At 44.5% G+C, this 27,721-nt stretch overlaps 1 protein-coding gene across 1 annotated transcript in view; it reads left to right on the forward strand.

The window, feature by feature from the left end:
- Positions 1 to 27,721, forward strand: part of GLE1 (GLE1 RNA export mediator) — an 80,521-nt gene that overhangs the window by 37,595 nt on the left and 15,205 nt on the right. Inside the window, exons 8-11 of the mRNA XM_073600973.1 lie at positions 2,194 to 2,306; positions 4,211 to 4,280; positions 7,721 to 7,860; positions 7,999 to 8,189. Of these exons, the coding sequence (XP_073457074.1) occupies positions 2,194 to 2,306; positions 4,211 to 4,280; positions 7,721 to 7,860; positions 7,999 to 8,189 (514 nt within the window). The remainder of the gene's footprint in view (positions 1 to 2,193; positions 2,307 to 4,210; positions 4,281 to 7,720; positions 7,861 to 7,998; positions 8,190 to 27,721) is intronic.

Genomic DNA, 27,721 nt, shown 5'->3' on the forward strand with positions numbered 1-27,721 from the left:
AAACCCCCATGCGGAACCAATATGCTCACTCCTCAGGTATACGAGGAATAGGTAGAGTGAAATTGATGGTTGAATATACGGGCAGAGAACCGGGAGGGTTGATCAATAGATAAATGTGTTTCTTGCAGGCAAATCTTGTAGCCTAGATGCTTTGCCTTATGTGTTACAGCCATCCTTTTCACTCTATTGCCCAGGCCTCTCACATTCCAACCTAGTATTACATGAGATTTAGACATGTTAACACTGCAAAAAAGAAATAAAGGGTTACAATTTTCTGTGAGGGAGAGAGAGTTTTCTTCATGGAGTGGAAGGAGCCATAATGCAGTAGTCTCGGCATCCTAGAGATTTCAAGTCTGATGTAAGGTAATCCTAGTCTTCTCAGAGCAAAATGACATTTCTTAAGGAAAAAGTCATTTAAAAGTACTCGCGGCTATAATGAATTGTCGGTCCTGGCAATACACATAAAAGTAATTGAAAAAAAAACTGCTTGGGATTCCCCCACAGTCCATTACCAGACCCTTTGGGTCTGGTATGAATATTAAGGGGAACTCCGAACCAAAATGTAAAAAAATAAATAAAAATGGCGTGGGGTCCCCCCAAAAATCCATACCAAACCCTTATCCGAGCACGCAACCTGGCAGGCCGCAGGATAAAGGGGGAGGGGGACAAGAGAGCGCCCCCCCCCCCCCCCCCTGAACCGTACCAGGCCACATGCCCTCAACATGGGGAGGGTGCTTTGGGGTAACGGCCCCCCCAAAGCACCTTGTCCCCATGTTGATGGGGACAAGGGCCTCATCCCCACAACCCTTGACCGGTGGTTGTGGGGGTCTGCGGGCGGGGGGGCTTATCGGAATCTGGAATCCCCCTTTAACAAGGGGACCCCCAGATCCCGGCCCTCCCCCCTGTGTGAAATGGTAACGGTACAAATGTACCCCTACCATTTCACAAAAAATGTGTGAAAATGGTAAAAAATAAACAGACATGGCTTTGGACAAGTCCTTTATTAAAAAATAAATAAAAGTGTCCCACGAAGTCCATTCATCATCTTCTTCTCTCGCACCGTCGGACCGAAATTAAAAAAAAGCCGCACGCCGCCACCAGTCTGCCTTTCCAGTAGCGTCAGAGGCGGGGCCACCTGGCTACGTTTAGGGTGACTCCGCCCACTCTGACACTACGGGAAAGCCATAGGGATGTCCCCGTGCATCAGAGGGGGGGCGGGGTCACCCAGCGACGTCATCGTGTGGCCCCGCCATAAACACGGGAAAAATGCGCCACTTTACAGGCATACTATAGACTCCCCCCAGGTACGAAATTTAAAGGAATGTTTCACTTTTATTGTTTTACTTTTAAGCATTATTAAAATCACTGCTCCCAAAAACGGCCATTTTTAAAACTTTTTTTTGCATTGATACATGTCCCCTGGGGCAGGACCCAGGTCCCCAAAAACTTTTTATGACAATACCATGCATATTAACCTTTTAAAATGAGCACTTTTGGTTTCTCCCATAGACTTTTAAAGGGTGTTCCCCAAATTGTTCGCTATTCGGCGAACAGCCAATGTTCGAGTCAAATTCATGTTCGACTCGAACATAAAGTTCATCCCTAATAAAGTACTGTCCCTTGTGCTGATTTAAAAAAAAAAAAAAAGTGAATTAAACCTAGCCTTTAAAATGGTTGGTTGTAAAGGCTGAAGATTCTTTTACCTTCATACGTTCTCTGCATGAAGATAAAAAAACCTTTCAGCAGCTCCCCCCTCAGCCCCCCTAAACCTCACCTGAGCCCCCTCTCGATCCAGGAATGTGTACGGGAGCCTTGGCTGTTCTGGGAGTCCCTCTTCTTCTTCTTATTGGCTGAGACCCTTGAGCCATTGGCAGCCAGAGAAGAGAGCTGAGGGGCAAGGCTGAGCCGCAGCTGTGTGTGTCTTATGGACTCGTAGCATGTGGCTCAGGAGCAAGCATGCACCAGTGCTGCCTATAGCAAGTGGCTTGCTAATGATGGGGCCACTGGTCAAGGGGGAGGAGCCAGGAGCGCCGGCAGGGGACCTGAGAAAAGGATGATCAAGGCTGCTCTGCAAAACCACTGCACAGAGCAGGTAAGTATATGTGTTTTTTTTTTTTTTTTTTTTTTATTTGGAAAAAAAAAAAAAAAAAAAACTTTTTTAATATCATTTTAAGTGCGACTTTCTCTTCTTAGGACTTCAAAGTACATCTGATAAGAATATAATGGAGCAGTACAAGGAGCTGCTCAACAGATGTGATCAGTGTTTCAATGCCATCAGCGCCTTGTTAACCAGCAAAGATGCTAAGGTACTCCATTTTTTGTTTTTATTATTTTAACAATAAACTGATTTAAGATGGCTAGAGGAGAAAGATAAATTGTGTCTAATCATTTAAATGCTGTCTTAAGATTTACAGTTTGCACAAGAAATATGGCGTTTGCCATGCTAGCTTGATCGCTGTAGAATTCTAAAGTGCATCACTAGAGGGATCACCAGCAGATGAAAAGAGAATATTATCATAAAACTTTAGAAAAAATACATACCGTAGTTACAGTCAGGTTGAAAAAAGACACAAGTCCACCTAGTTCTATATCTATCGTATCTCGCAAAACTTTTACTTGTTACTTACTTTTACTTGTACTCACTTTTGTTGCCAGCGGTTTAGACATTGATGGCTGTGTTGAGTTATTTTGAGGGGACAGCAAATTTACACTGTTATACAAGCTGTACACTCACTACTTTACATTGTAGCAAAGTGTCATTTCTTCAGTGTTGTCACATGAAAAGGTATAAAATATTTACAAAAATGTGAGGAGTGTACTCACTTTTGTGAGATACTGTGTGTGTGTGTGTGTGTGTGTGTGTGTGTGTGTGTTTGTGTCTATATATGTATATATACACACACACACACACACACACACACACACACACACACACACACACACACACACACACACACACACACACATTTTAGTGATCTTTATTTTTAGGTGCTTTTAGCAGTATACTGGCTTGCATTTTAACCTCTTCCCGACCAGCCGCTGCAATTGTACTGCGGCAGGTTGGCTCCCCTGGGCGAAACATTGTTACCTTACGTCGCTTAGCATTTTGACCACTAGGGGGCAAGCCCGCGGTTCGCCGCCGATGCGAGTGCCTGGTGGGCGCGATGACTGCCGGGCACCCGTGATCACTCGTAACAGAGCGAGAACCAGGATCTGTGTGTAAACACACAGATCCCGGTTCTCTCAGGGGAGAGGCGACAGATCGTGTGCTCATACCAAGTATGAACACTGATCTCTCCCTAGTCCATTCCTTTCCCCCCCACAGTTAGAACACACCTAGCGAACACAGTTAACTCCTTGATCGCCCCTTAGTGTTAACCCGTTCCCTGCCAGTGACATTTTTACAGTAATCGGTGCATTTTTATAGCACTGATCGCTGTATAGTTGTCACTGGTGCCAAAAATATGTCAAGTGTCCGATCTGTCCGCTGCAATATCGCAGTCCCGATTTAAAAATAGCTGATCACCGCCATTACTAGTAAAAAATAATAATGATAATAATAATAAAAATGCCATAAATCTGTCCCCTATTCTGTAGACGCTATAACGTGCGCAAACCAATCAATATACGCTTATTGCGATTGATATTTTATTTAAAAAAAAAAAATCTTTTTACTTTTTGCTATAATAAATATCCCAATTGAAAAAAATAAAAAAATAACATTTTTTTTTCCTCAGTTTAGGCCAATATCTATTGGCCTAAACTGAGGAAAAAATGTTTAGTTTTTTTTTTTTCAGTTGGGATATTTGTTATAGCAAAAAGTAAGATATTGTGTTTTTTGGGGGTTTTTTTCCCCAAAATTGACGCTCTTTTGTTTTTATAGTACAAAAAATAAAAACCGCAGAGGTGATCAAATACCACCAAAAGAAAGCTCTATTTGTGGGGAAAAAAGAGCATCAATTTTGTTTGGGAACAACGTCGCACGACCGCGCAACTGTGAGTTAAAGTGACGCAGTGCCGTATTGCAAAAAATGGCCTGTTCATTGCGCAGCCAAATCTTCCGGGGCTAAAGTGGTTAAAGCAATCCTTCCCTTTTCACCAGTGTTTATACACACGTATTTTACCGCAGCTTAATTTTTTTTTTTTTTTTTTTTTTTGAAGAAGCATATACATGATACCACCTTCTGTACATCTAATATCCTTTTGGCAGGACAAGAAGACCAGGTTTGAGCTGCAAAAGGCTGTCTTACTTCCAGTCGGTCAGATTTCTTCAGATCTAAGTGAGTTAAAGTGAATATGTCCAAATGTTTTATTGTGTTGTGTATTTCCTTTTTTTAAGTGTGTGGGGAGGGAAGCAAACTAAAGCTGGGTATATACATTGTATGTGTGTGTGTGTGTGTGTGTATGTGTTTGTTTTTTTGTTTTTTATCCTCTTTTCAATACAACAATGTGTGATGTGGGGATCCCTTCGCCGTGCTATTGTATTCTACCTGAGGGTTCACTCCCTCACCAGAATACACTGATCTGCAAGCGCTGATTGAATGCTGGTTTTCCAGGAAGACTGTTTGATAGAAACCAGTGTTTGGACCAGCTTTTTTTGAACAGGCAGTGGTACACATGTACTGAAAGTCGCCCGCTTCCTCCTGTGCACCAGACTTAACAACAAAAATGTATTAAAGTGAAAATGTTACTGCTAACAAAAATAAGTATTTGGGGTACAGTCACATCTAAAAATGCATAACTTTCATGGGTGCACCAGATTTGCTTACAAAAGCAACCTGTTATTCGCAGGAAAAAAAATATAAGGAAAATGTTTAAACCTTTACTACCCCAGGGAACCAAGGACGTATGTACACTTGGTCCTGTTTCAGATCTATACAGCCGTTGCCAACCTGTCTGGATGGTCCACCCAATTGTATGACCATGGGGATGGAATTGTGAATGACCGCAATTCGGAGACCAGCAGTGTCATTTACTCTTCGGGCTGTGTGATCGATCTGTGGCTGCTTGTAAACATAGGCAGGCAACATTGCCTGTGATACACTGCATTGGTCTGGACACCGCTGATGGTTCTTTTAGAACCGTAAAATATAACTCGGGCTTTGTGATCCATTTTCAGGGGCTGTGTATGTTTTATAAGCAGCTAAAGATGGATCACACATGCCATGCAGTGCTATTTTTTTTTTCCTTCTTTAACTTTGTTTTTATTGAGATGATGGTATATAACTAGGGCTGCAACTAACTATTATTTTCATAATCGATTAGTTGGCCGATTATTTTGATTAATCGGTTAATAACCTTTAAAAAAAAGTGTGTTGTATAATTTAGTTAATAAGTAAAGTTAAAAAAGGCAATTTATTCTTAAATATCTCTATGCAGTAGTAAATGTAAATAACTATATGGTTAGGGAGCAAAATCTCTAATCCACTCTGAGAATAACAGACAGAAGAGATATACTGTATATACTATTAGAGGAGAGATAGTATATACAGTAAATATCCTCTAACAGTATATTAAAAGGTGAATCTGTTAAATATCATCAGACTCGGAGATCAATTTTTTTTTTTTATTTTCATAAAACAAACAATATCTTCCTTAAAAAAAAAATGTCATTTTAAGAACGTTCGTTCAATTTTCTAATTGTTAGTGGGGTCAAATCGACATTCATTTTCAATCACAGTGACGGGAAAATTTGGAAATAATAGAAAACTTCTTGGTCAAAGGAATTTTCAGACAGTATATGTGGTTTTTTATTCAGAAGTTACATTCATTTTAAAAACAGGTGAAAATTTCATGAAATGAAAAATTCTTTCATTCAGCGAATGTACAAAGATTTTTCGTATGAATATTCTGATCTGAAAATTGATCCGTGTGGCCAGCATGAGGCTCAGTACACATCTATGCAATTTGTTTTTGATCTGTTTCTGCAGTGCTTTTTGCTGTGCGTTTTTGATTTTTTGCGCACATGATTTTGCATTTTTTTTTTGGACAATTTGTTGTTGGGAAGATTAAAAACCACAAATTGCTGCAAACATGCATTACATGTTTTTCTGCAGCTTCTCCATTGAAGTATATTGAACCAAAAAAGCACTGTTCTGCGTAAAAAAAAAAGTCCTTGATCCTTTCCAAATATGCAGCTGCTGAAAAAAGCATAGTTACAGTAGCGATTATTTGCTCTTTTTGTATTTTATAAAGGGCTCATTTTAGTTTTTTTAACCCTGTTATGTTACTGGCCAATTAATCGATTTATGAAAATAGTAATCAATTAATTTAATAATCGATTAGTTGTTTCAGCCCTATATATAACCCATAAACAATAGAGCCCACAGGCCCATGCAGTATATGTTTTCGTTCTGCGCACACAGGAAAAAGGAAGGTACAGTTTTTATAACTAGAAGAACTCTGCTCGCTAGTACGTAGAACAGAAACATATAGAATGGTCAACTGTGCATGGCGGACCCATAGGACATGGGGATGTGACATTCAGTGCATCCAGAAAGTATTCACAGCGCTTCAGCGCCTAGGCTTATGACATCATGCACAGAATGGCAAATGTTTTTATTACAAATTAATATGAGCAGACTGCAGTTCCTCTTCTCACTCTCAGGAGTTTGCCAGGAAGAGAGGGGGGATGAGTCATAAGAGGGCCAGTGAGAGCTGCAGAGCAGGAGGTGTGCCTCTGTGTAAATCCAGCAAGTGAACAGGCAGCAGCTTCAGCTGCCCACAGTTAAAATGGTTGCAGCCAGACTTGGTGGAGGGAGATTTCTGCAGCATATTTGGCAAGTTATCGGGCGGCACAGTGGTGTAGTGGGTAGCACTTTCGCCTAGCAGCAAGAAGGGTTGCTGGTTCGAATCCCAACCACAACACTACCTGCTTGGAGTTTGCATGTTCTCCCTGTGCCTGCGTGGGTTTCCTCCGGGTACTCCGGTTTCCTCCCACACTACAAAGACATGCTGGTAGGTTAATTGGATCCTGTCTAAATTGTCCCTAGTATGTATGAATGTGAGTTAGGGACCTTAGATTGTAAGCTTCTTGAGGGTAGGGACTGATGTGAATGTAGAATGTATATGTAAAGCGCTGCGTAAATTGACGGTGCTATATAAGTACCTGAAATAAATCAAATAAAATAAATAAGTACAGAATCACAGTATATATGAAATAAATATGCAAAGTGGTTGGAGGAAAGCTTCAGAATGGCAAATGTTTTTATTACAAATTAATATGAGCAGACTGCAGTTCCTCTTTAAACCCAGCGGTTCATAGTTCTGATATGTGCCTGCTGTATCATTATATTTGTATGAAAAAGTCTCCTGTTTTGTATTGCTTCCTTTGTGTGAAATCCCTGGCATTCCTGCTAGTCCCACACTAGGCTTGAGTGCACAGCGTGGTGAGAACTTGGACTGCTCTCCTCCAATGATCAGAGCTGTGCTGATGCACCCTGCACAGCCATTCACTGGGAAGATCAGTGTACTGCTGTTTTTCCTCCCCTAGCTCCTTATGCAGCTGAGAATAGAGGAGATGTGATCACTTATAAAAACGGGAAAAAAATGTGTTTTTTTTTTTTTTTTTTTTTTTTTTTTAATCTATACACCATGTTTTTGCCTTTTCATTTTGTTTTAAACTGGATTTTTTTTTTTCTTTTCTTTTTCGTCCTTTTTTCACTTTAAATGTTGCTCTTTACGTGACCATAATTGTCTGTCTTGTCTTTTCCTTCCACAGCTAATGTGCAGGAGGTTTTTAAAAAACTGAACACCCTTCTGACAGGAGGGGAAGTTAGGACCCTTGAAAAGTCTGTCTCTCTCTCTATACATGCTCTGGCTTCGGACTTTGTGAATTACAAGCTGGCTGAGAGGTTTGTGGTAAGTCTTCTGTTAGACATTAGAACTCTTATCCCACAACCTCTTTTATTGTATTCCTGAGTATTTTTCAGAAACTCCTATTGTAGTTTTGGGTTTCCAGACCTTTTTATAGATGTGCTTTTTGTTTATTGTCCACAGACCCAAGCAGAACAAGAGGTAGCTTCCCATCACGAATCTGCTTTTCCTTTAGCAATGGTGGTTTCCGGTATATGGGAGAGGCACCCCCAAGTGGGTGATCTCTTCCTCGCTCACCTGTATAAGAAGTGCCCGTATTCTGTGCCTTTTTACCCAGCATATAAAAAAGGTGTTCCTATTATAGACTACCAAAGGTAAGCATTAATGCAAAATTCTAATACACAAGAGATCTGTGCACAAGATGGCTGTTACCTGCTAGGAATAAGAGAACCAGCTTAAGAATGCTTACACTCTAACGTCTCCAAACATTCTAAACAAAGGTTTACTTCAGACTTTTTCGGGGTGCCGAACTGCCCATCAGTAGAAAATGTTCCAGCATCAGTTGGAGTAAACCATGCCCCATTGTTTGGGTCAGTGGGTGGAATTGTGCCCCATTGTTGGGGTCAGTGGGCGGAACTGTGCCCCAAGGGCCAGATCAAAGCAAAGGGCTGCATCTGGCCCCTGAGCTACAGTTTGGAGACCACAGCTCCTAAAGGATGCTTAGATAAACATATGGGTATGATTTACTAAAACTGGAGTGCCAAATCTGGTGCAGCTGTGCGTGGTAGCCAATTGGCTTCTAACAGTTAAATTAACCACTTGACCTTCAGAAGGTTTTACCTCCTTCATGACCAGACCATTATTTGCTATTCGGCACTGTACTACTTTTAACTGGCATTTGCGTTGTTATGCAACACTGTACACAATTTTAAAAAATTTACATTATTCTTTTCACACAAATAGAGCTTTCTATTGGTGGTATTTGATCACCACTGGGTTTTTTTCGTATATAAAATCAAATTTCTTCATAGATTTTGGCCAAAATTTATTCTGCTTTATGTCTTGATAAGGGGAAAAAAAATCCCAATAAGTGTAATTATATTGTTTGTGTGACAGCCTACAAACTATGGTATATGTGTATGTATGTAGCCATGGTGTTAGCCAAATCACCCCACTGCCAGATTTCATGCATCCTTTCCAGAGACAATGAACAGTCTTTTGCAAGCTTTGTTTTTGTTGTTTTATTGGGGGTTACAACTTGGATAGGGCTATGCCCATAGACTTCATCATTGACATCATATTTAAAGATTCCAATACACTTTGAATAAAGTTAGAGCCTGAAGATTGAATGTGCGTAATAGACTAAATATAAATCTTCCCCTGCATCTCCATGCAGACTGTTGTTTCTAAGTTTTTCATCCATCACCGTGTGAGGGCCAGAAACATCACTTTTGACCGTTAGATCTCTTCGCCTCCTGCCCAAACTTGCTTCTTCCTGTACATACTTGATTCCTCCTGCACAAACTTGTAGTTGCTAATTGAAGTATGACACATCCTCTTCTATTAAGTAGTATGAACTCACTCTGAATAAGCCCCTCTACTGGCTCTGGTGGCTCGCTGCTACTAGGCCTGCAGAATCTCTCCCCGGAGGCCTAGTAGGTTAAAAGCCTGTCTTCTAGGAAATGGACTACTGCTACCAGCCAGCCCAACTTGCAAACCATGTGCCCTCTGGCCACACTGATTTGACACACATCCCCACAGTCTCCTCTCTGATCCAGGACTTCTCACCATCCACCGTGTGCGTGATAAAGACTCTGCTAGTGACCGTGTAGAAGCAGAGTTCCCTCACAGATTCCCTGGCGCCTCCAGCCATCCACTGTGGTAACACTCACCGACCTTCCAGCCCTGAGTCCTTGATGAGGAACTTGTCCGGACCATGCGTACCGACAGCTTCTCTGCCCCTCCGCTCCAGGAATTCCCTGCCACCGACCGTGTGGTGACAGAGACATTGCCAATGACCGTGTAGAGGCAATGTTCCCTCACAGCTCTCCCTAGGCCTTCTCCTGTGATCGGTACATTCCTCCTCCCCCCCCAGACGGGGGTGTCTTCCTACGGCTGTCTAGCACTCCATTCCTCACTTCACCCAGTCGACATCTCTTCCCCAGAGACATGTAACCCCAGCTTATATATGAGGCCCGCCCCCTGCCAATACCGATGGGGATTGGTCAGGGCTCACACACAAGCTGCCTGCCACTCCAGTTCCAGGCCCAGCTCCCTTTCTAGAACATTCTCCTCAAACAGGGGAGGCACCTCAGAACTGATGTGCAGGTGGTCACACCCATTGCTACTCTGACCGCTCCCAGCCCACAGATCAAAACAGACAGACCTAGCATGCCGCATAAGCCTGCCTAAATTTGCCTGTGCTGAACAAAACCTAGTAATATAACCTACTGGTAGAGGGTGCTACATTTTATGGATGGATAGATATATTAACCACTTGAGCCCCGGACCATTATGCTGCCTAAGGACCAGAGGTCTTTTTCCAATTTGGCACTGCGTGGCTTTAACTTTTAATTGCGCGGTCATGCAATGCTGTACCCAAACAAAATTTGCGTCCTTTTCTTCCCACAAATAGAGCTTTCTTTTGATGGCATTTGATCACCTCTGCGGTTTTTATTTTTTGCGCTATAAACGGAAAAAGACCGAAAATTTTGAAAAAAAATGATATTTTCTACTTTTTGTTATAAAAAAAAATCCAATAAACTCAATTTTAGTCATACATTTAGGCCAAAATTTATTCGGCCACATGTCTTTGGTAAAAAAAATGTCAATAAGCGTATATTTATTGGTTTGCGCAAAAGTTATAGCGTCTACAAACTAGGGTACATTTTCTGGAATTTACACAGCTTTTAGTTTGCTGACTATGTCATTTCTTGAGGTGCTAAAATGGCAGGGCAGTACAAAACCCCCCCAAATGACCCCATTTTGGAAAGTAGACACCCCAAGGAAATTGCTGAGAGGCATGTTGAACCCATTGAATATTTATTTTTTTTGTCCCAAGTGATTGAATAATGACAAAAAAAAAAAAAAAATATTTACAAAAAGTTGTCACTAAATGATATATTGCTCACACAGGCCATGGGCCTATGTGGAATTGCACCCCAAAATACATTCAGCTGCTTCTCCTGAGTATGGGGATACCACCACACTTTTTGGGAGCTTAGCCGCGTACGGGGCCCCGAAAACCAATCACCGCCTTCAGGATTTCTAAGGGCATAAATTTTTGATTTCACTCCTCACTACCTATCACAGTTTTGAAGGCCATAAAATGCCAAGATGGCACAAAACCCCCCCCAAATGACCCCATTTTGGAAAGTAGACACCCCAAGCTATTTGCTGAGAGGCATGTTGAGTCCATGGAATATTTTATATTTTGACACAAGTTGCGGGAAAGTGACAATTTTTTTTTTTTTTTTTGCACAAAGTTGTCACTAAATGATATATTTCTCACACAGGCCATGGGCATATGTGGAATTGCACCCCAAAATACATTTAGCTGCTTCTCCTGAGTATGGGGATACCACATGTGTGGGACTTTTTGGGAGCCTAGCCGCGTACGGGGCCCCGAAAACCAATCACCGCCTTCAGGATTTCTAAGGGCATAAATTTTTGATTCCACTCCTCACTACCTATCACAGTTTTGAAGGCCATAAAATGCCAAGATGGCACAAACCCCCCCCCAAATGACCCCATTTTGGAAAGTAGACACCCCAAGCTATTTGCTGAGAGGCATGGTGAGTATTTTGCAGCTCTCATTTGTTTTTGAAAATTAAGAAAGACAAGAAAAATGTGTTTTTTTTTTTTTTTCTTTTTTCAATTTTCGAAAGTTTGTGACAAAAAGTGAGGTCTGCAAAATACTCACTATACCTCTCAGCAAATAGCTTGGGGTGTCTATTTTCCTAAATGGGGTCATTTGGGGGGGGGGGGGGGGGGGTTGTGCCATCTGGGCATTCCATGGCCTCCGAAACTATGCTAGGCAGTGAAGAGTGAAATCAAAAATTTACGCCCTTAGAAAGCCTGAAGGCGGTGCTTGGTTTTCGGGGTCCCGTGTGCGGCTAGGCTCCCAAAAAGTCCCACATATGTGGTATCCCCATACTTAGGAGAAGCAACAGAATGTATTTTGGGGTGTAATTTCACATATTCCCATGGCCTGTGTGAGCAATATATCATTTAGTGACAACTTTGTGCAAAAAAAAAAAAAAAAGATTTGTCTCTTTCCCGCAACTTGTGTCACAATATAAAATATTCCATGGACTCGACATGCCTCTCAGCAAATAGCTTGGGGTGTCTACTTTCCAAAATGGGGTCATTTGGGGGGGGGGTTGAACTGTCCTGGCATTTTATGCACAACATTTAGAAGCTTATGTCACACATCACCCACTCTTCTAACCACTTGAAGACAAAGCCCTTTCTGACACTTTTTGATTACATAAAAAAATTATTTTTTTTGCAAGAAAATTACTTTGAACCCCCAAACATTATATATTTTTTTAAAGCAAATGCCCTACAGATTGAAATGGTGGGTGTTTCATATTTTTTTTTTCACACAGTATTTGCGCAGCGATTTTTCAAACGCATTTTTTGGGGAAAAAACACACTTTTTAAAATTTTAATGCACTAAAACACACTATATTGCCCAAATGTTTGATGAAATAAAAAAGATGATCTTAGGCCGAGTACATGGATACCAAACATGACATGCTTTAAAATTGCGCACAAACGCGCAGCGGCGACAAAATAAATACATTTTTAAAAGCCTTTACAGGTTACCACTTTAGATTTACAGAGGAGGTCTACTGCTAAAATTACTGCCCTCGTTCTGTCCTTCGCGGTGATACCTCACATGCATGGTGCAATTGCTGTTTACATTTGACGCCAGACCGACGCTTGCGTTCGCCTTTGCGCGAGAGCAGGGGGGGACAGGGGTGCTTTTTTTTTTTTTTTTTTATCCTATTTTTAAACTGTTCCTTTCATTTTTATTTTTTTTTTTTATTAATTTTATTGTTATCTCAGGGAATGTAAATAGGTAGTGACAGGTACTCTTCTTTTTTTTTTTTTTTTTAAAATTGGGCTCTATTAGACCCTAGATCTCTCCTCTGCCCTCAAAGCATCTGACCACACCAAGATCGGTGTGATAAAATGCTTTCCCAATTTCCCAATGGCGCTGTTTACATTCGGCGAAATCTAAGTCATGAAATGCTCGTAGCTTCCGGTTTCTTAGGCCATAGAGATGTTTGGAGCCATTCTGGTCTCTGATCAGCTCTATGTTCAGCTGGCTGAATCACCGGCTGCATTTTCAGGTTCCCTGTTGGGACAGGAAAGCCAGAGAAAAACATGGAAGACGGTGGGGGGGGGGGCATTCCCTCTCACTGCTTGCAATGGAATTAGCCGCTAGGATTGCTTTTACATGAAAGCCGACCGCTGGCTGAAAAGAATGATACCAAGATGATACCTAAACCTGCAGGCATCATTCTGCTATAACCACTCAAAGTCCATCAACATACCAGTACGTTGCTGGTCCTTGTTAGGCATATATTGTAAACTTTTTTTTTTCATGCAGCCTGTGGGCTGAACGAAAAAAAGATATTGATCGGTGGGTATGCCCACCATTAGAATACCTCCCTTTATCCACCCACTTCTAATGATGGGCATACATGCACCATTTATATATGCCGAAGCATGGGGGCATCCCCCCGCAAAAAGCAGGAGCAAATTGCTCCTCCACCCACTGCTGCCCCCACGCTTCGGCATATATGCTGAAGTATGTAACTCTGGTGGTGAAATCACCTCCAACAGCGCTGGAATCACGGCTTTATATATCGTGGGAGCAAACGCTGTTGCTGTCAAGATAAATAAATCCGCGCTGCAACTGAATGGTGTACCTGCTAAGCAAATGATGGTTAACAATAAAACAAAGTAACATTACAGTATAACACTAAGACTTACCATACCTGCAAAGCAAATACAAAAAAAAAAACATAGTAAAAAATAAAACATTTAACGCAACCTGTGCCTAAAATATATATATGCCGAAGCATGGGGGCATCCTCCCGCAAAAGGCAGGAGCAAATTGCTCCTCCACCCACTGCTGCCCCCACGCTTCAGCATATATGCTGAAGTATGTAACTATGGTGGTGAAATCACCTCCGACAGCGCTGGAGTCACGGCTTTATATATCGCGGGAGCAAACGCTGTTGCTGTCAAGATAAATAAATCCGCGCTGCAACTGAATGGCGTACCTGAAAACAATAAAATGGTTACCAACAAAACACAGTAAACGGTAAAGTATAAAAAATCTGAAAAGCAAACATGGTAAAACATAATAACAATAAAACATTGCAGAATAGAATAGAGTAAAAAAGAGCAGAACAATAGAGAGAGAATAGAGAGAGAGAGAACAATAAAACAACAACTATTTTTGGTTTTTTTATTTTATATTTTTTTTTTTTTTGTGTTTTTATTTTTTTTATTTTTTTTTTTTTTTTACACTTTTTTTTAGTAACTTTTAACTTTTGTAACTCGTTCCAGGTTTGGGTCTCTCAAAATGCAATGGCATCTTGGGAGACCCTGTGTTAGTGTGCCTAGTCTGTGCAGTGCTGAACCCTACGCTAATACTCAACTAATGTATGGTAGCGTTCAAAGCATTCACCCATGCAAAGACCAGGATTGCCAGGACAGGAGGGACAATAAGACCGGGTGTCACGCCTAAATCCGCGCTTGCTGCAGACACGACATCTTTTTTGGGGGGCTCGTTGGGTAGGGGTACTCGAGATGGCATAAAGAAAATGCCGCTCATGCAGCCGGCTTACTGCATTTGGTTGGGGAAGGTGAGGTAGAGCACCGTCTGGAAACAGAAGGGCTCTGACGATCTCTTCCTGGAATTTAAGGAAGGATCCAGTCTGTCCTGAAGCTCTGTATAGCACATGAGCGTTCAGCAAAGCCAATTGAAATAAATAAACAGACACTTTTTTGTACCAGCGTCTGGCCTTACGGGCAACTAGGTACGGCGCCAACAACTGGTCGTTGAGGTCCACCCCTCCCATATTAAGGTTGTGTTCGTGGACACAGAGGGGTTTCTCCACAACACCAGTCGCCGTAGGAATTTGGGTCGTCGTGTCTGCATGAAGGGAGGTGAGAACGAAAACATTCTTCTTATCCTTCCACTTCATAGCGAACAAATTATTATACTTCAAGCAGGCTCTCTCCCCCAGCCTAAGACGGGAATCTACAAGCCGCTGGGGAAAGCCCGGCGATTAGGTCGCGCGGTGCCACATGCTCCAATCTGCTGATCAAACAAGTGACTAAAAAGTGGCACGCTCGTATAATAATTGTCCACGTACAAGTGGTACCCCTTTCCGAATAAGGGTGACACCAAGTCCCACACTATCTTGCCAGCGCTTCCTATGTAGTCAGGGCAGTTTGTCGGCTCTACGTGACTATCTTTGCCCTCGTAAACCATAAAACTATATGTATAGCCTGTGGCCCTGTCACAGAGCTTATACATCTTGACCCCGTATCTGGCACGCTTGCTGGGAAGGTACTGTTTGAATGACAAGCGGCCAGAAAATTTAATCAGGGACTCATCAATGCAGACAACTTGATTGGGGGTAAACAAGTCTGCAAAACGTTGGTTGAAGTGGTTTACAAGGGGCCGAATTTTGTAGAGCCGATCGTATGCAGGGTCTCCACGAGGACGACAGAGTTCATTGTCGTTGAAGTGCATGAACCGCAAAATCTGCTCGTATCGTGCCCTGGCCATGGAAGCAGAGAACAAGGGTGAATGGTAAATTGGGTCAGTGGACCAATATGACCGCAACTTACTCTTTTTATTCAACCCCATGAGGAGGGAAAGGCCCAGAAAGGTCTTAAATTCGGAGACCGTAATTGGTCTCCAATCTCTGGCAAGGGAGGACTGGGGATTAGCGGCGATGTATTGACCAGCGTATAAATTGCTTTGGTCCACAATAGATCTATAGAGATCTTCGGTGAAAAACAGCGAATAAAAATCCAGTGGGGTAAAGTCAACTGTTTCCACCTGAATTCCGGGTTGGCCAGTGAAAGGGGGAAGTACGGGTGCTGCAGAAGTGGTGGGTTCCCAATTCGGATTGGCCAATGCAGCAGGAAGGGCACTATGGGCACGACGGGCCTGTCTTTGTCTTCTTGGTGGCAGCGGGACACTGCTAGTGCTTGCCACCTCGCCAGCTTGAACTGCACTTATGGGACTCGCCACGTCACCACGTGATACTGCAGTGCTGGATGTACGACCAGGGTGTACTAGGCCGCTGGTGCTTGCCAGTTCACCAGAAGGAATAGCGGCGCTAGTACTTCTCTGCTCCATACGAGAGCCCTGCGGTTCTTGCACTTTAAGGACAGAAGAAGATTGGGGTCTGGTACGCCTGACTCTAGCAGGGACCACAACTCTGTCGTCAGAGCTATCTGTCATGGAGCCGCTGTCCTCTACAGGTTCGTATTCTGAGCCTGAACTTGACAGATGAGTGACTTCCTCTTCACTATCTGTCATACTCAGAAACGTGTAGGCCTCTTCACTAGTGTACCTTCGATTTGCCATTTTGGGCTCTAAATTTAGGGGTACACTAGTGAGACTCACAGGCAAAAAAGCTCCTGACTGTCAGCGACTGTATCAAAACGCTACCAAAAAACTGTTAGCGATCGCAGGGATCAGGCCTGACTCTGCGAACGCTGCAGTTATGTGTGCTTAGTGTTTTGTAAGTGTCAGTTATCGATCGATACTGCACTTGGGTGGGCTGGGCAGGGCTGGGCCGAGGAGCAAAACGCAGGTGCTAGCAGGTATCTGGGCTGATCCCGCTAACGCTGCGTTTCAGGGAACCCTAAACTGCTGGGGAGTATAGATCTGATCGGATCAGATATCGATCCGCTCAGATACTATAGCACTAAGGGAGGTGTATGCTGCGTGCATGGGTTTTAGCGGTACTGGCGCTAACCTGCCGCTGCCTGGGGCGACGCAGACCTAAGCTGACCCTAAAAATGTAATTTATATCACCGCCGGGCAATTAGGGGGTTAAACCTTTATAGGGTAATAAACGGCGGGTGCCCTAAAACTATAATAAACTGTAATAAACTGTAATAAACTACAAAAAACAAACTAGCTAACCAGCGTCACCCGTAACACTTATACGGTGATCGCTGGTGAAAGGGTTAACTAGGGGGCAATCAGGGGGTTAAAACCTTTAGCAGGTAGTATATGGGGGTCCCTGTCGCTATAAAACACTGACAGCGAACCTATATACTTACCTCCCTAACTAGCGTCACCTGTGTCACTAATACAGCGATCAGAAAAATGATCGCTTAGCGACACTGGTGATGGGGGGGGTAATCAAGGAGTTAACTTTTATTAGGGGGGTACCCTGGACCTAAGGGGGGATACCCTAGACCTAAAGGGGGCTAACCTAACTGCCCTAACACTTGTAACTGACAAACTGACACCAATGCAAAAAAAAAAAAAAAAAAAAAATGCTATTGGTGTCAGGGGGTACAGGGGGGTGATCGGGGGGTGATGGGGGGTGACAAGTGTGCCTGGCGTGTTCTACTGTTAGTGTAGTGTTGTGCAGACTTACTTGATGTCTTCTCTCCTCGGCGCCGGATCAAAAAGACCGGCTCGAGGAGGGATGACATCACTTCCTTTCCCTCTGTTTACATTACAGAGGGAAAGGAAGCATTCTCATTCGCCGGGAGCAATCGGGAGGGGGTGGCCAACAATGGATGGCCCCCCCTCACCTCTCATCGCCCGGGAAGAAATGGCGACCGCCTCGGGCACCGGGGCGGGGACCGATCGGACCCCCCCACCCGCGGAAGGCAAATCACGTACATGTACGTGATTTTGCCTGTCCGTGCCACCTTGCCGACGTACATCGGCGTGAGGCGGTCGTCAAGTGGTTAATATAAATATTTTCAAATGATAAATTTAAAAAAATATATATATTATAATAAAGAGCCCCCCTAATTTATGTAGGGGGAATTTATTTTATTAGCATTAATTATGCTGTCTGTCCGTGTATTGAGCAGTGATAATTTATCACTGCTTAATAAACTGACATCTCAGTGTTTCAGTGAATTTCTGGTACTGTAATCTTGTATAATCTCACGAGATTCCAGTATCAAGGGCCGCTCTCTGCTGTTTGAAGCGTTTATAGATCGCTTCACTCCTCCTCCAAAGGAGAAGCGATCTACAAATCTTCATAAACTGGCACCCAGAGGAGAACGATCTCCTCTGAGAATGCCGGACAATGAAGCAGTGACATTTTTTCACTACTTCATAAACGGACACCTGTGTGTTGGTCTATCACATAAAATACATTTTGTTTTTGATTGTAACTTGACAAAATGTGGAAAATTTCAAGGGGTGTGAATACTTTTTCAAGGCACTGTATTTCCTTCATTTAAATACTATAGTGGCTTTACCCAAAATACCTCAAGCACTGTGCTAAAGGCTGGTCACCAGTATGGTCTGTAGGCTCCCTGCAGCTGATCTTTTCCCGATTTACTCACTTACCATGCCTTTTTCTTCACTGTAGTAAGTGTAAGAGGTGCCAGATCTTCCTTTTTTTTCAATCCTGTATTGCAAGTGACCTGTTCAATGAATTAAGCTGACTAGTTCCGGTGATCTCCTATGGCACATATCTATCTTACCCACGGGTGGTCATAAAAGAGGCCCAGGAAATGTAAGAAAGTGTCATATTATTGTTAGCAGAATCCATAAAGAATTTTGCTAAAGCCTTACCAGAATGCAGTTAAACTAAGGCCTTTTGGGCACTCCCCCCGTACTGAGGTCATACAGCATCAAAGCCCTGATTAAGACTGGGCCCAATAGAATTTCTCCAAGCGTCTTCCAGGACAGCCCATGAGACCTTGGGGTCCTACCAGGACAGGAAATGCGTTACCCCCACCAGATAAAAGGGCAGTCCTCCAGGCCCCATGTCAGTTATTTGTGTTTCCTCCGGACGGGGGGGGGGTAACATGTTCCTGGAACCTGCTCCCTTGGGTCTCATGAGCTGGGCCTCTGTATGGCTATTTTGGGGGCATATTACTAATCTTTTCCTCTGCCAGAAGCAGCATCTCCACTGGGGAAGTTGGCTGTGCTGCTGTTCCCTGTCCTCAGTGCCTGGAGAAGGCCAGGACAGGTGTGATGTTGGGCCCCAAGCGCGGTGCAATGCACTAAAAGCTCAGCTGAGCGGCGGTGTCCTTTCCCTGCCGACAGCGTGGCTGATCTGTGCAGGGAGAAGAGGAAGCTGCGGCGCTCAAGGGGGCGGAGCTACTACGCTTTAAGCTGGCCCACAGGAAGTGCCTGCAGAGGGCTTATTTCCAGGGCATGTGACATCATTATCAGGCACTGGAAACGCGGTTCCAGTCTCCATAAACGGCGCGAACAGGGAACGCTGGCTGCTGGTGTTCTTTTGGTGTAAAGCAGCCAGGCTGTGGATGGCCAAGAGGAGCAGGATGGATCCTTCAGCAGTACCTGCACAGGCAGCAGATGCGGTTCCCAACACCAGCATTTCACAGGTAAGCCTGGGGGGTTTTGTCACCAGCTTGCTATCCCTGTGAGTGTTCCCTCCCCCTCTCTCCTCTGTAGTAGTGGGTGTAAGGGGACACATTTCCTCCCTCCTGCACGTGGTGTTACGGAGTGATTGGGTGGCTTATAATTACATTGAGGGTCATTTATTTTGTCTTGCAGATCAAGACTCAGGACAAGGCCCAAGCGCAGCCACAAAAAAGGAAATGTGCAGTTTGCGCAAACAAATTGAGCTCCTCATGGAGCAAAGCAGTTTGTCGCACCTGTATAGAAGGCCTACTAAAAGATGACCCGGTAGCCTTCTGTCAGAGATGAGCTTACATCTACCTTCAGCTCATTCAAAACACTAATTGACAAGCTTCAGGCACCAGCTGAGGGTCCGTCTTCAATTGGAGCTTCAGTCAGTAGCACTCCACAGCAGGCGGAGAGTGAAAACTCTGAAGCGGAAGTCAGATCTACCCGTTCTTCTCCGGAAGAATCAGGGTCAGATAGGGAGCCCAGGGATAAAGAATCCACAAGGGGCTCAAGGTTTATGTTATCTTTTAGAGGATGTGAATGACTTATTAAAGGCTATCTATACTACTCTTGAATTAAAAGAGGAAGAGGTTCAATTATCTAAACATGAACTTATGTATAAGGGTTTGCATAAGAAAAAGTCTAGAGTTTTTCCAGTACATAGTTCCCTGATTGATACTATCAAACTGGAGTGGGAAAACCCAGAGAGAAAACCTTTATTTTCTGGTAACCTAAAAAGGTTTCCTTTTGATGAGGACTCAGTGCAGCCGTGGAACAAAAATCCTAAATTGGACGCACCTCTTTCAAAGGTTTCAAAAAAGTTCGGACCTAGCGTTTGATGATATAGGCACGCTTAGGGATCCGATGGACAAAAGAGGGGATAATCCTTCTCCACAGAGCCTAGGATTCGGCTATTGGGAATCTCAAACCCGCTCTGGCCTCCACATGTGTAGCCAGAAATCTGGAGGTATGGTTGACTCTGTTTCAAACACATTTGTCGGCTGGTACTTCTAGAGAGCAGATTTTGAAGTCCTTCCCACTCCTTTTTAATGCAGTAGGATTTTTGGCTGTTTCTTCTGCAGAGTCGGTAAGAATGACAGCCAGGATTTCGGCCTTAGTAAATTCAGCCAGAAGAAGCCTATGGCTTAAAACCTGGTCAGGTAATTCAGCCTCCAATTTGCGCCTTTGTGGTCTTCCCCTTACGGGTGATCATCTTTTTGGCTCAGGACTGCAGGAGGCACTGGAACGCACAGCTGATACGAAAAAGGCGTTTCCAGAGAAAAAGAAAAAACCCAACAGCCAGAAAGTTTTTTCGTGGCCAGGGTAGACAGCAAGGTCCTAGAGAAAAAGACAACAGGCCCAAAAAGCATTGGACGGGGCACAAAGGCAGAGGAAAAGCTGGAGTCTTGTTTAATCCTCCTCAACGACCCGCCAAACCACAGTCACTCGGGTCCCCCAGTGGGAAGAAGATTGAGGTCCTTTCTCCCACAATGGGCGGCAGTCACCTCAAGTCCCTTCATCCTGGACCTAGTGACCAATGGGTACAGGTTGGAGTTTTCTTGGCAACCACCGGAGCGGTTTTTGGTCACCTTTCCTCCCCGAGATCGAGAGAAAGCAAAGGCTCTGGGTCTCCAAATTGGAGACTTATTAGATCAAAAAGTCCTGATCCCTGTTCCCCGGCCAGACCAGGGCAAGGGATTTTATTCCCATATATTTGTCATCAAAAAGCCATCAGGGAAGTATCGGCTTATCCTGAACCTCCAGTCTTTAAACCATTCAATCAGATATAAGCATTTCCATATGGAGACGGTATTCACGATTTGGATTTGAGGGATGCTTACCTTTACACCCCTATCCATCCATCGTTCCAGAGATTCCTGAGACTAGCAGTCAGGATGGGAACAGAGACTCAGCACTTTCAGTTTCAAGCACTCCCCTTCGGTCTGTCCTCAGCCCCACGCATTTTTACAAAGGTGTTGGAGGAGGCGCTGGCTCCGCTAAGGTTAAAGGCGATAACTATTATGCCTTACCTGGACGACCTCCTTGTAGTGGCAGAATCGTACCAAAGGTTGTTCGCGAATCTCCGGACGGTGCAGGACTTCCTACAGTCCCTAGGCTGGTTGATAAACGTAGATAAGTTGTCCTTAATTCCGGCCCAGAAAGTGACATATCTGGGATACGACTTTTGCTCGGTAGACCAAAAAGTTTATCTTCCGCAGGAGAAAATTACAAAAATGATCAAAACTATGTCAGCATTACAGGCCAACCAGTCGGTCTCCCTGAGACAGGTTTCGAGAGCAGTGGGTCTGATGACCTCATGCTTTCCTGCAGTACCATGGGAGAGATTACGCCAATGTCCATTGCAACTGTTTCTATTAAGGAACTGGGACAGAGACGCAGGGTCCCTGGAGTCAAGGGTCTGGTTACCTGCCAGGGTAAAGAGAAGCTTGTGGTGGAGGACAATCCTGCAACTAACGAGGTCTCCCATGGTCCATTCCTATATCCCAGAGAATCGCTACGGATGCGAGTTCCTGGGGATAGGGAGCTCATCTCAGCAATGCAGTGGCACAAGAAGAGTGGTCCTCGAGGGAAGCAAGTGCTTCATCCAGTCAGAGAGAGCTGCTTGCAGTTCTGAGAGCCCTGCAGGCATTTCACACGGAAATCAGGGGTCACAATCTCCAAATTCTTTCCGACAATATCGCAACAGTCACGTACCTCAACAAACAGGGAGGCACGCAAAGCCGGATACTTCAATCTATTGCCCAGGAGATTTTATCTTGGGCAGAAGGGAACCTGGCTTCAATTTCAGCCGTGCACCTGAAGGGGACACAAAATTGTCTGGACTGGCCAACCTCACACCACGCTGTCACTTGCGTAACAATGCCACTCTCAGCTGCACCCAGCGAAAAGATTTTCCAGCTTGCGGGACCACAATCTAGGTGCCAGCAGCCTGAGAGCGATTGTCACTGGGCTAATTACGTAATTAACCCTTTAACTGCCACCACCCCCATTTTTAAAAGACCGAGCCGGGGGAGACTCGTAATTTTAGCAATACCAATTGGGAGTTTAGAATAAGCGTCCGCAACACACACTGCCACCACAGACAGGTCTGCTCAGAGGCCTTACTCTACAACAGTAGCGCTCTTCAAGGGGCAGGTTCGTTTTATCGATTGCATTAGGAGCTTTAGAGACCAGGTTAACACTTTTCAACATAAGGGTTTATTATGAAAGGTCAAAGTTGGTGCAAATAAAACATTTACATAAAAAAGATGTTTCAAAGAGATAACAACAATATACAGCTACCAAGAAATAAGGTAGAATTGGGGAGGAAGAATACTTGCAATTTAATGTCCGAGGGTTGATCAGAGTTCGATCGATGAGCTGGGTAATCTGTTCTCAAACTTGGCAGATGTTCCTGCTTGGATGGTAAAAGGAGAACTGACCATTGTCTTGGCAGCTCCTCTTTTCTGTCAGATCAAATGGGTGTTGACAGCGACCAGTGACCAATTGTCTGGTCATCTTGTTTAGGGGTTGGTTGCTGGGAGGTGTCTACACTCATGACCATATCCCAGGTACACTTTGTGATACATATTCATATCTCTGCATCTATAGTGTTTACAGACTGCAACTATCCATATTATTGTTCAGTGTGAGATTTCCTTCAAAACAGGTATTAACATGCCATGTCTCCAATGTCTAGTTTACCTAGGAGGTATAAGGGGTACCAGTGGTTTCCCATATGACCTGACATAGGGGTGTCTGGACTTGAAATGTTAAAAATTATCTGAGGAAACTAAATATGTCAATATTATGGCTGTGCTATTACTTTGAAAGTTATGAAACATGCTGAAATTTCTTCATACTTATTCCACCATTTAAGCTTTATTGCACTAAGGTATTTACGACCGATATCTGCTGGTTCTCTGAATTGAGAGGGTGACAGTTTTACGATAGGCCTGGGCATCCTGCCAGGCCAACATTTAGCTGTTTTTACAGACCTAGCCTGGTTCTGCTTTCTCTGTTGAGATAACAGCTCCTTTGAAGGATAAGCCTATGAATTCCTGAACATAAGGGAGGAGGGAGTGTGTTCTGATTTTTTTACTGTAATGTTAAACTGTTAGCCAAGCTGTCTTGGCTGCCCTAAGGTTCTCAAACAACATGGCCACTAGCTAAAGCTTTTGCGAGTTCAGTACATGATATCATTACAGAAGGGAATTCCACATCCTTGCCGCTCTTACAGTAAAGAACCCTCTACATAGTTTAAGGTTAAATCTCTTTTCTTCTAATTTTAATGAATGGCCATGTGTCTTGTTAAACTCTCTTCCGCAAAAAAGTTTTATTCCTATTGTGGGGTTACCAGTACGGTATTTGATAATTGAAATCATATCACCTCCCAAGCATCTCTTCTCCAGAGAGAATAAGTTCAGTGCTCACAACCTTTCCTCGTAACTAATATCCTCCAGACCCTTTATTAGCTTAGTTGCCCTTCTTTGTACTTGCTCCATTTCCAGTACATCCCTCCTGAGGACTGGTGCCCAGAACTGGACCGCATACTCTAGGTGTGGCCGGACCAGAGTCTTGTAGAGTGGGAGAATTATTGTTTTATCTCTGGAGTTGATCCCCTTTTTAATGCATGCCAATATTCTGTTTGCTTTGTTAGCAGCAACTTGGCTTTGCATTTGGCATTTCATGATCTTTCTCAGGATGCAGACAGGTCCTCTTACTTGTAGGCATAATGTATGCAGGAATCTCTGCAGAAATTACTGGCAGCAGCCTGGCCATGGCCGAAGAAGACCACTTTCTTTCTCGAACATCACGGGACACAGAGCCACAGTAATTACTGATGGGTTATATAGGGTATCACTGGTGATTGGACACTGGCACACCCTATCAGAAAGTTCAACCCCCTATATAATCCCTCCCCTTGCAGGGATACCTCCGTTTTTACGCCAGTGTCTTAGGTGATGGACGTGTAAAGATGTCCTGTGCTGAGCTCCAAAGGGGAATATCCTATATCCTATACTGGGGCAAGCCAGGCAGACCAGATCCATTCAAAGTGTCCTTTCGTGGCCGAATTGGATGGTGCCCGGGCCTCGTGTCCTAAGAAACGAGGTTTTACCTGTAACGCTTCTCTTTTAGAGAGCTGGACCCTGCATATTAGAAAATGGTTTTCTAGCCTAATTTCTAGCCGGGTGCTTTACAGGTCCAGAACTGCAGGATCCCCCTATTCGTAGGGGGCCTCAGTCTCTGACGGTTTTTTCAAATGGAGCCCACTGTGAGAGGTGAAGATTGGGTCTGTGTAAACTGAACCCTGCGGCTGGATAAGGTAAGAGGAGATTCCACAGAATTTTCTAATTCTAGTAGGTTTTCTCCTTTAAGGTAAATGCATGCTATGCCTGTTGTGACCACTGGGGGCTGCCAAGAGCACAAACCTTGTCATGCTGATGTCGGCTCAAGTGTTCATGCTTCACAGGGTCTCCGGGCCTCAAGGTAGGATGGATGGGGGGATTTCTCATGTTTGATGTTCCCCCCAGGCTAGGGGGAGGCCACAGGGGTGTAGAAAGCGGTTATACCGCTCGGGCACTGCCGCCATTGCCGTTTTCAGGCTTTCACTACCAGCCTCTCTCCCTTCTCCCCCTCCCCCAGCCTTCCTCCATGCTATTTCCGGAGGGTCGGCCAGCAGGGGAAGCGCTCGTTTTTTTCGAAATTCGAGGGGGGGGGGGAGACGTCAGCACAGGTGCTTAGACTCCCACTCAGGCCAGCTCCAGGCTATTTAAAAGCACTCTGTACAGGTGCACACAGCCTTTGGAGGGACACAGAGCTGACGGTCGCATGTAAGGTGGGACACAGGCATTTACTGAGGTAACACCAGACTGAGCATTAGGTAGCAGGGCTTTTAGCCGGACTACATCGCTCAGCAGTCAGTGTTCATTTTGTGATATCTCCACCTTGTTGCTTTGCACTATGGGTAGAAGAGGTTCAAACACCCCAAGAACCAGAGACACTAGGGGATGTCGTTCAGGTTCTGAGGACCCCCTGTCTGCAGCATCCTCCCCCCCTGAGGGGCCAGGGACGGCTAGCCAGGGAGAGCCGTTGGGGTCGGGCTACCTGCCCCCGGTACTTCAGCCCCTGTATACATTACACAAGAGGTTTTTTCCTCAACCACTAATGGTTTAGAGGAAAGATTATTGGCTGTGATTACAGCTTCACTCCGTGGAAGAAAACGCACTAGGCCTTCCTCTGTTCCCCAAGACCCTCAGGAAGAGGAACTCTGGGATAAAGGAGAGGAATCCCTTTCAGAGGATCGGGATGGGACGGATGATTCCTCTTCGGAGGAATCAGGTGGAGAGGGACCCTCTGCGACTTCCCAAGAGGAGAAAGTCTTAGTGCAGATCCTTACTGGATTGGTCCGCTCCACATTTAAGTTGCCCGTACCTGAATCAGTTAAAGAACCCTCTTCTGCTTTGGGGTCACTGAAACCTTACAAGCAGCACAGGCTTTTCCTGTTCATAATTTGCTTGAAAAACTCATTTATACTGAGTGGGATCACCCAGACAAACGTTTTTTTCCGCCGAGAAAGTTTTCAACACTTTATCCGATGGAAGAAAAGTTTGTTAAAATGTGGAGAATACCGGCCATTGATGCCGCCATTTCCTCCGTAAATAATAATCTGACTTGTCCTGTAGACAATGCTCAGATGCTCAGGGATCCTGTAGATAAAAAGATGGAATCCCTATTGAAGGATGTTTTCTCCTTAGCAGGTTCAGTGGCTCAACCTGCAGTAGCAGCGATTGGAGTCTGTCAATACTTAAGAGACCATGTTAAACAGGTCATCAAAGTATTACCTGAACAACAGGCCCAGGGGTTTGCTAACCTTCCAGCGGCCTTATGTTATGTGGTTGACGCCATCAGAGATTCTATCGTGCAAACCTCTCGTCTTTCACTGGGGTTGGTGCATATACGTATAATCCTATGGTTGAAAAATTGGTCAGCCAAAGCACCATCTAAGAAGCTGCTGGCTGGGTTTCCGTTTCGTGGTGCAAGGTTGTTTGGAGATGACTTGGATGACTATATCAAGAAAATCTCTGGTGGGAAAAGTACTCTTACCTGTCAAGAGTAAGCGTCCCTCCTTCAAACGGACTCTTTCCCCAGCGCCAGGGGCTTCAGCCTCCAGGCAGTCTCGACGGCCTCCTCCGTCTGGGTTCAGAAGCAAGAGTCAACCCCAGGAACAAAAGAAATCCTGGGGGAAGAAGCCCACTAGGCAAAACACTAAGACCTCTTCATGAAGGGGCACCCCCGCTCGATCGAGTGGGGGGAAGACTGCGACAGTTCTCAGAGCTCTGGCAGGAGGACTTCCAGGACAGATGGGTAATCTCCACGGTAACCTTAGGGTACAAGCTGGAGTTTCAGGAATTTGCCTCTCCTCGGTTCCTCAGATCAAGTGTCCCCAGAGACCCAGAGAAGAAGCAGTCGCTCCTTCTAGCGTTAGAGCGACTTTTGTCGCAGGAGGTCATTATGATGGTTCCCGCAAAGGACCAGGGATTGGGCTTCTATTCCAACCTTTTTACGGTCCAAAAACCAAATGGGTATGTCAGACCCATTCTGGATTTAAGGGATCTGAACCGATTCCTAAGGATTCAGTGCTTCCGCATGGAATCAATCCGAACAGTAGTCTCTACCCTGCAGGGAGGAGAATTTCTGGCATCGATAGACATCAGAGATGCATATCTGCATGTGCCCATTTTTCCTGCTCATCAGAAGTTTCTGCTCTTCGAGGTAGGAGGGCGCCATTTCCAGTTTGTGGCTCTGCCTTTTGGGATAGCCACTGCACCTCGGGTGTTCACAAAGGTCTTGGCCCCTCCTCTGGCCAGACTAAGGGCTCAGGGTATAGCTGTCATAGCATACCTAGACGACCTGCTATTGATAGACCGGTCGGTAGCCTCCTTGAACGGGAACTTGAGATCCACGGTCAAGTATCTGGAACACCTAGGTTGGATCTTCAACCTACAAAAATCTTTCCTAAAACCAGTAAGAAGACTGGAGTATTTAGGTCTGATTATAGATACATGCCAGGAGAAAGTATTTCTACCTCAGGCAAAGATCACGGCTTTAAGGGAGCTGATTCTGGCAGTCAGGACCAAGAAGGGTCCTTCTGTCCGCCTTTGTATGAGGCTGCTAGGGAAGATGGTGTCTTCATTCGAAGCAGTTCCCTATGCTCAGTTTCATTCAAGAATGCTGCAACACAGTATTCTGTCGACCTGGAACAAGAAGGTTCAGGCATTA

Source organism: Aquarana catesbeiana, linkage group LG09 (genome assembly GCF_042186555.1).
Source record: "Aquarana catesbeiana isolate 2022-GZ linkage group LG09, ASM4218655v1, whole genome shotgun sequence".
NCBI lineage: Eukaryota > Metazoa > Chordata > Amphibia > Anura > Ranidae > Aquarana > Aquarana catesbeiana.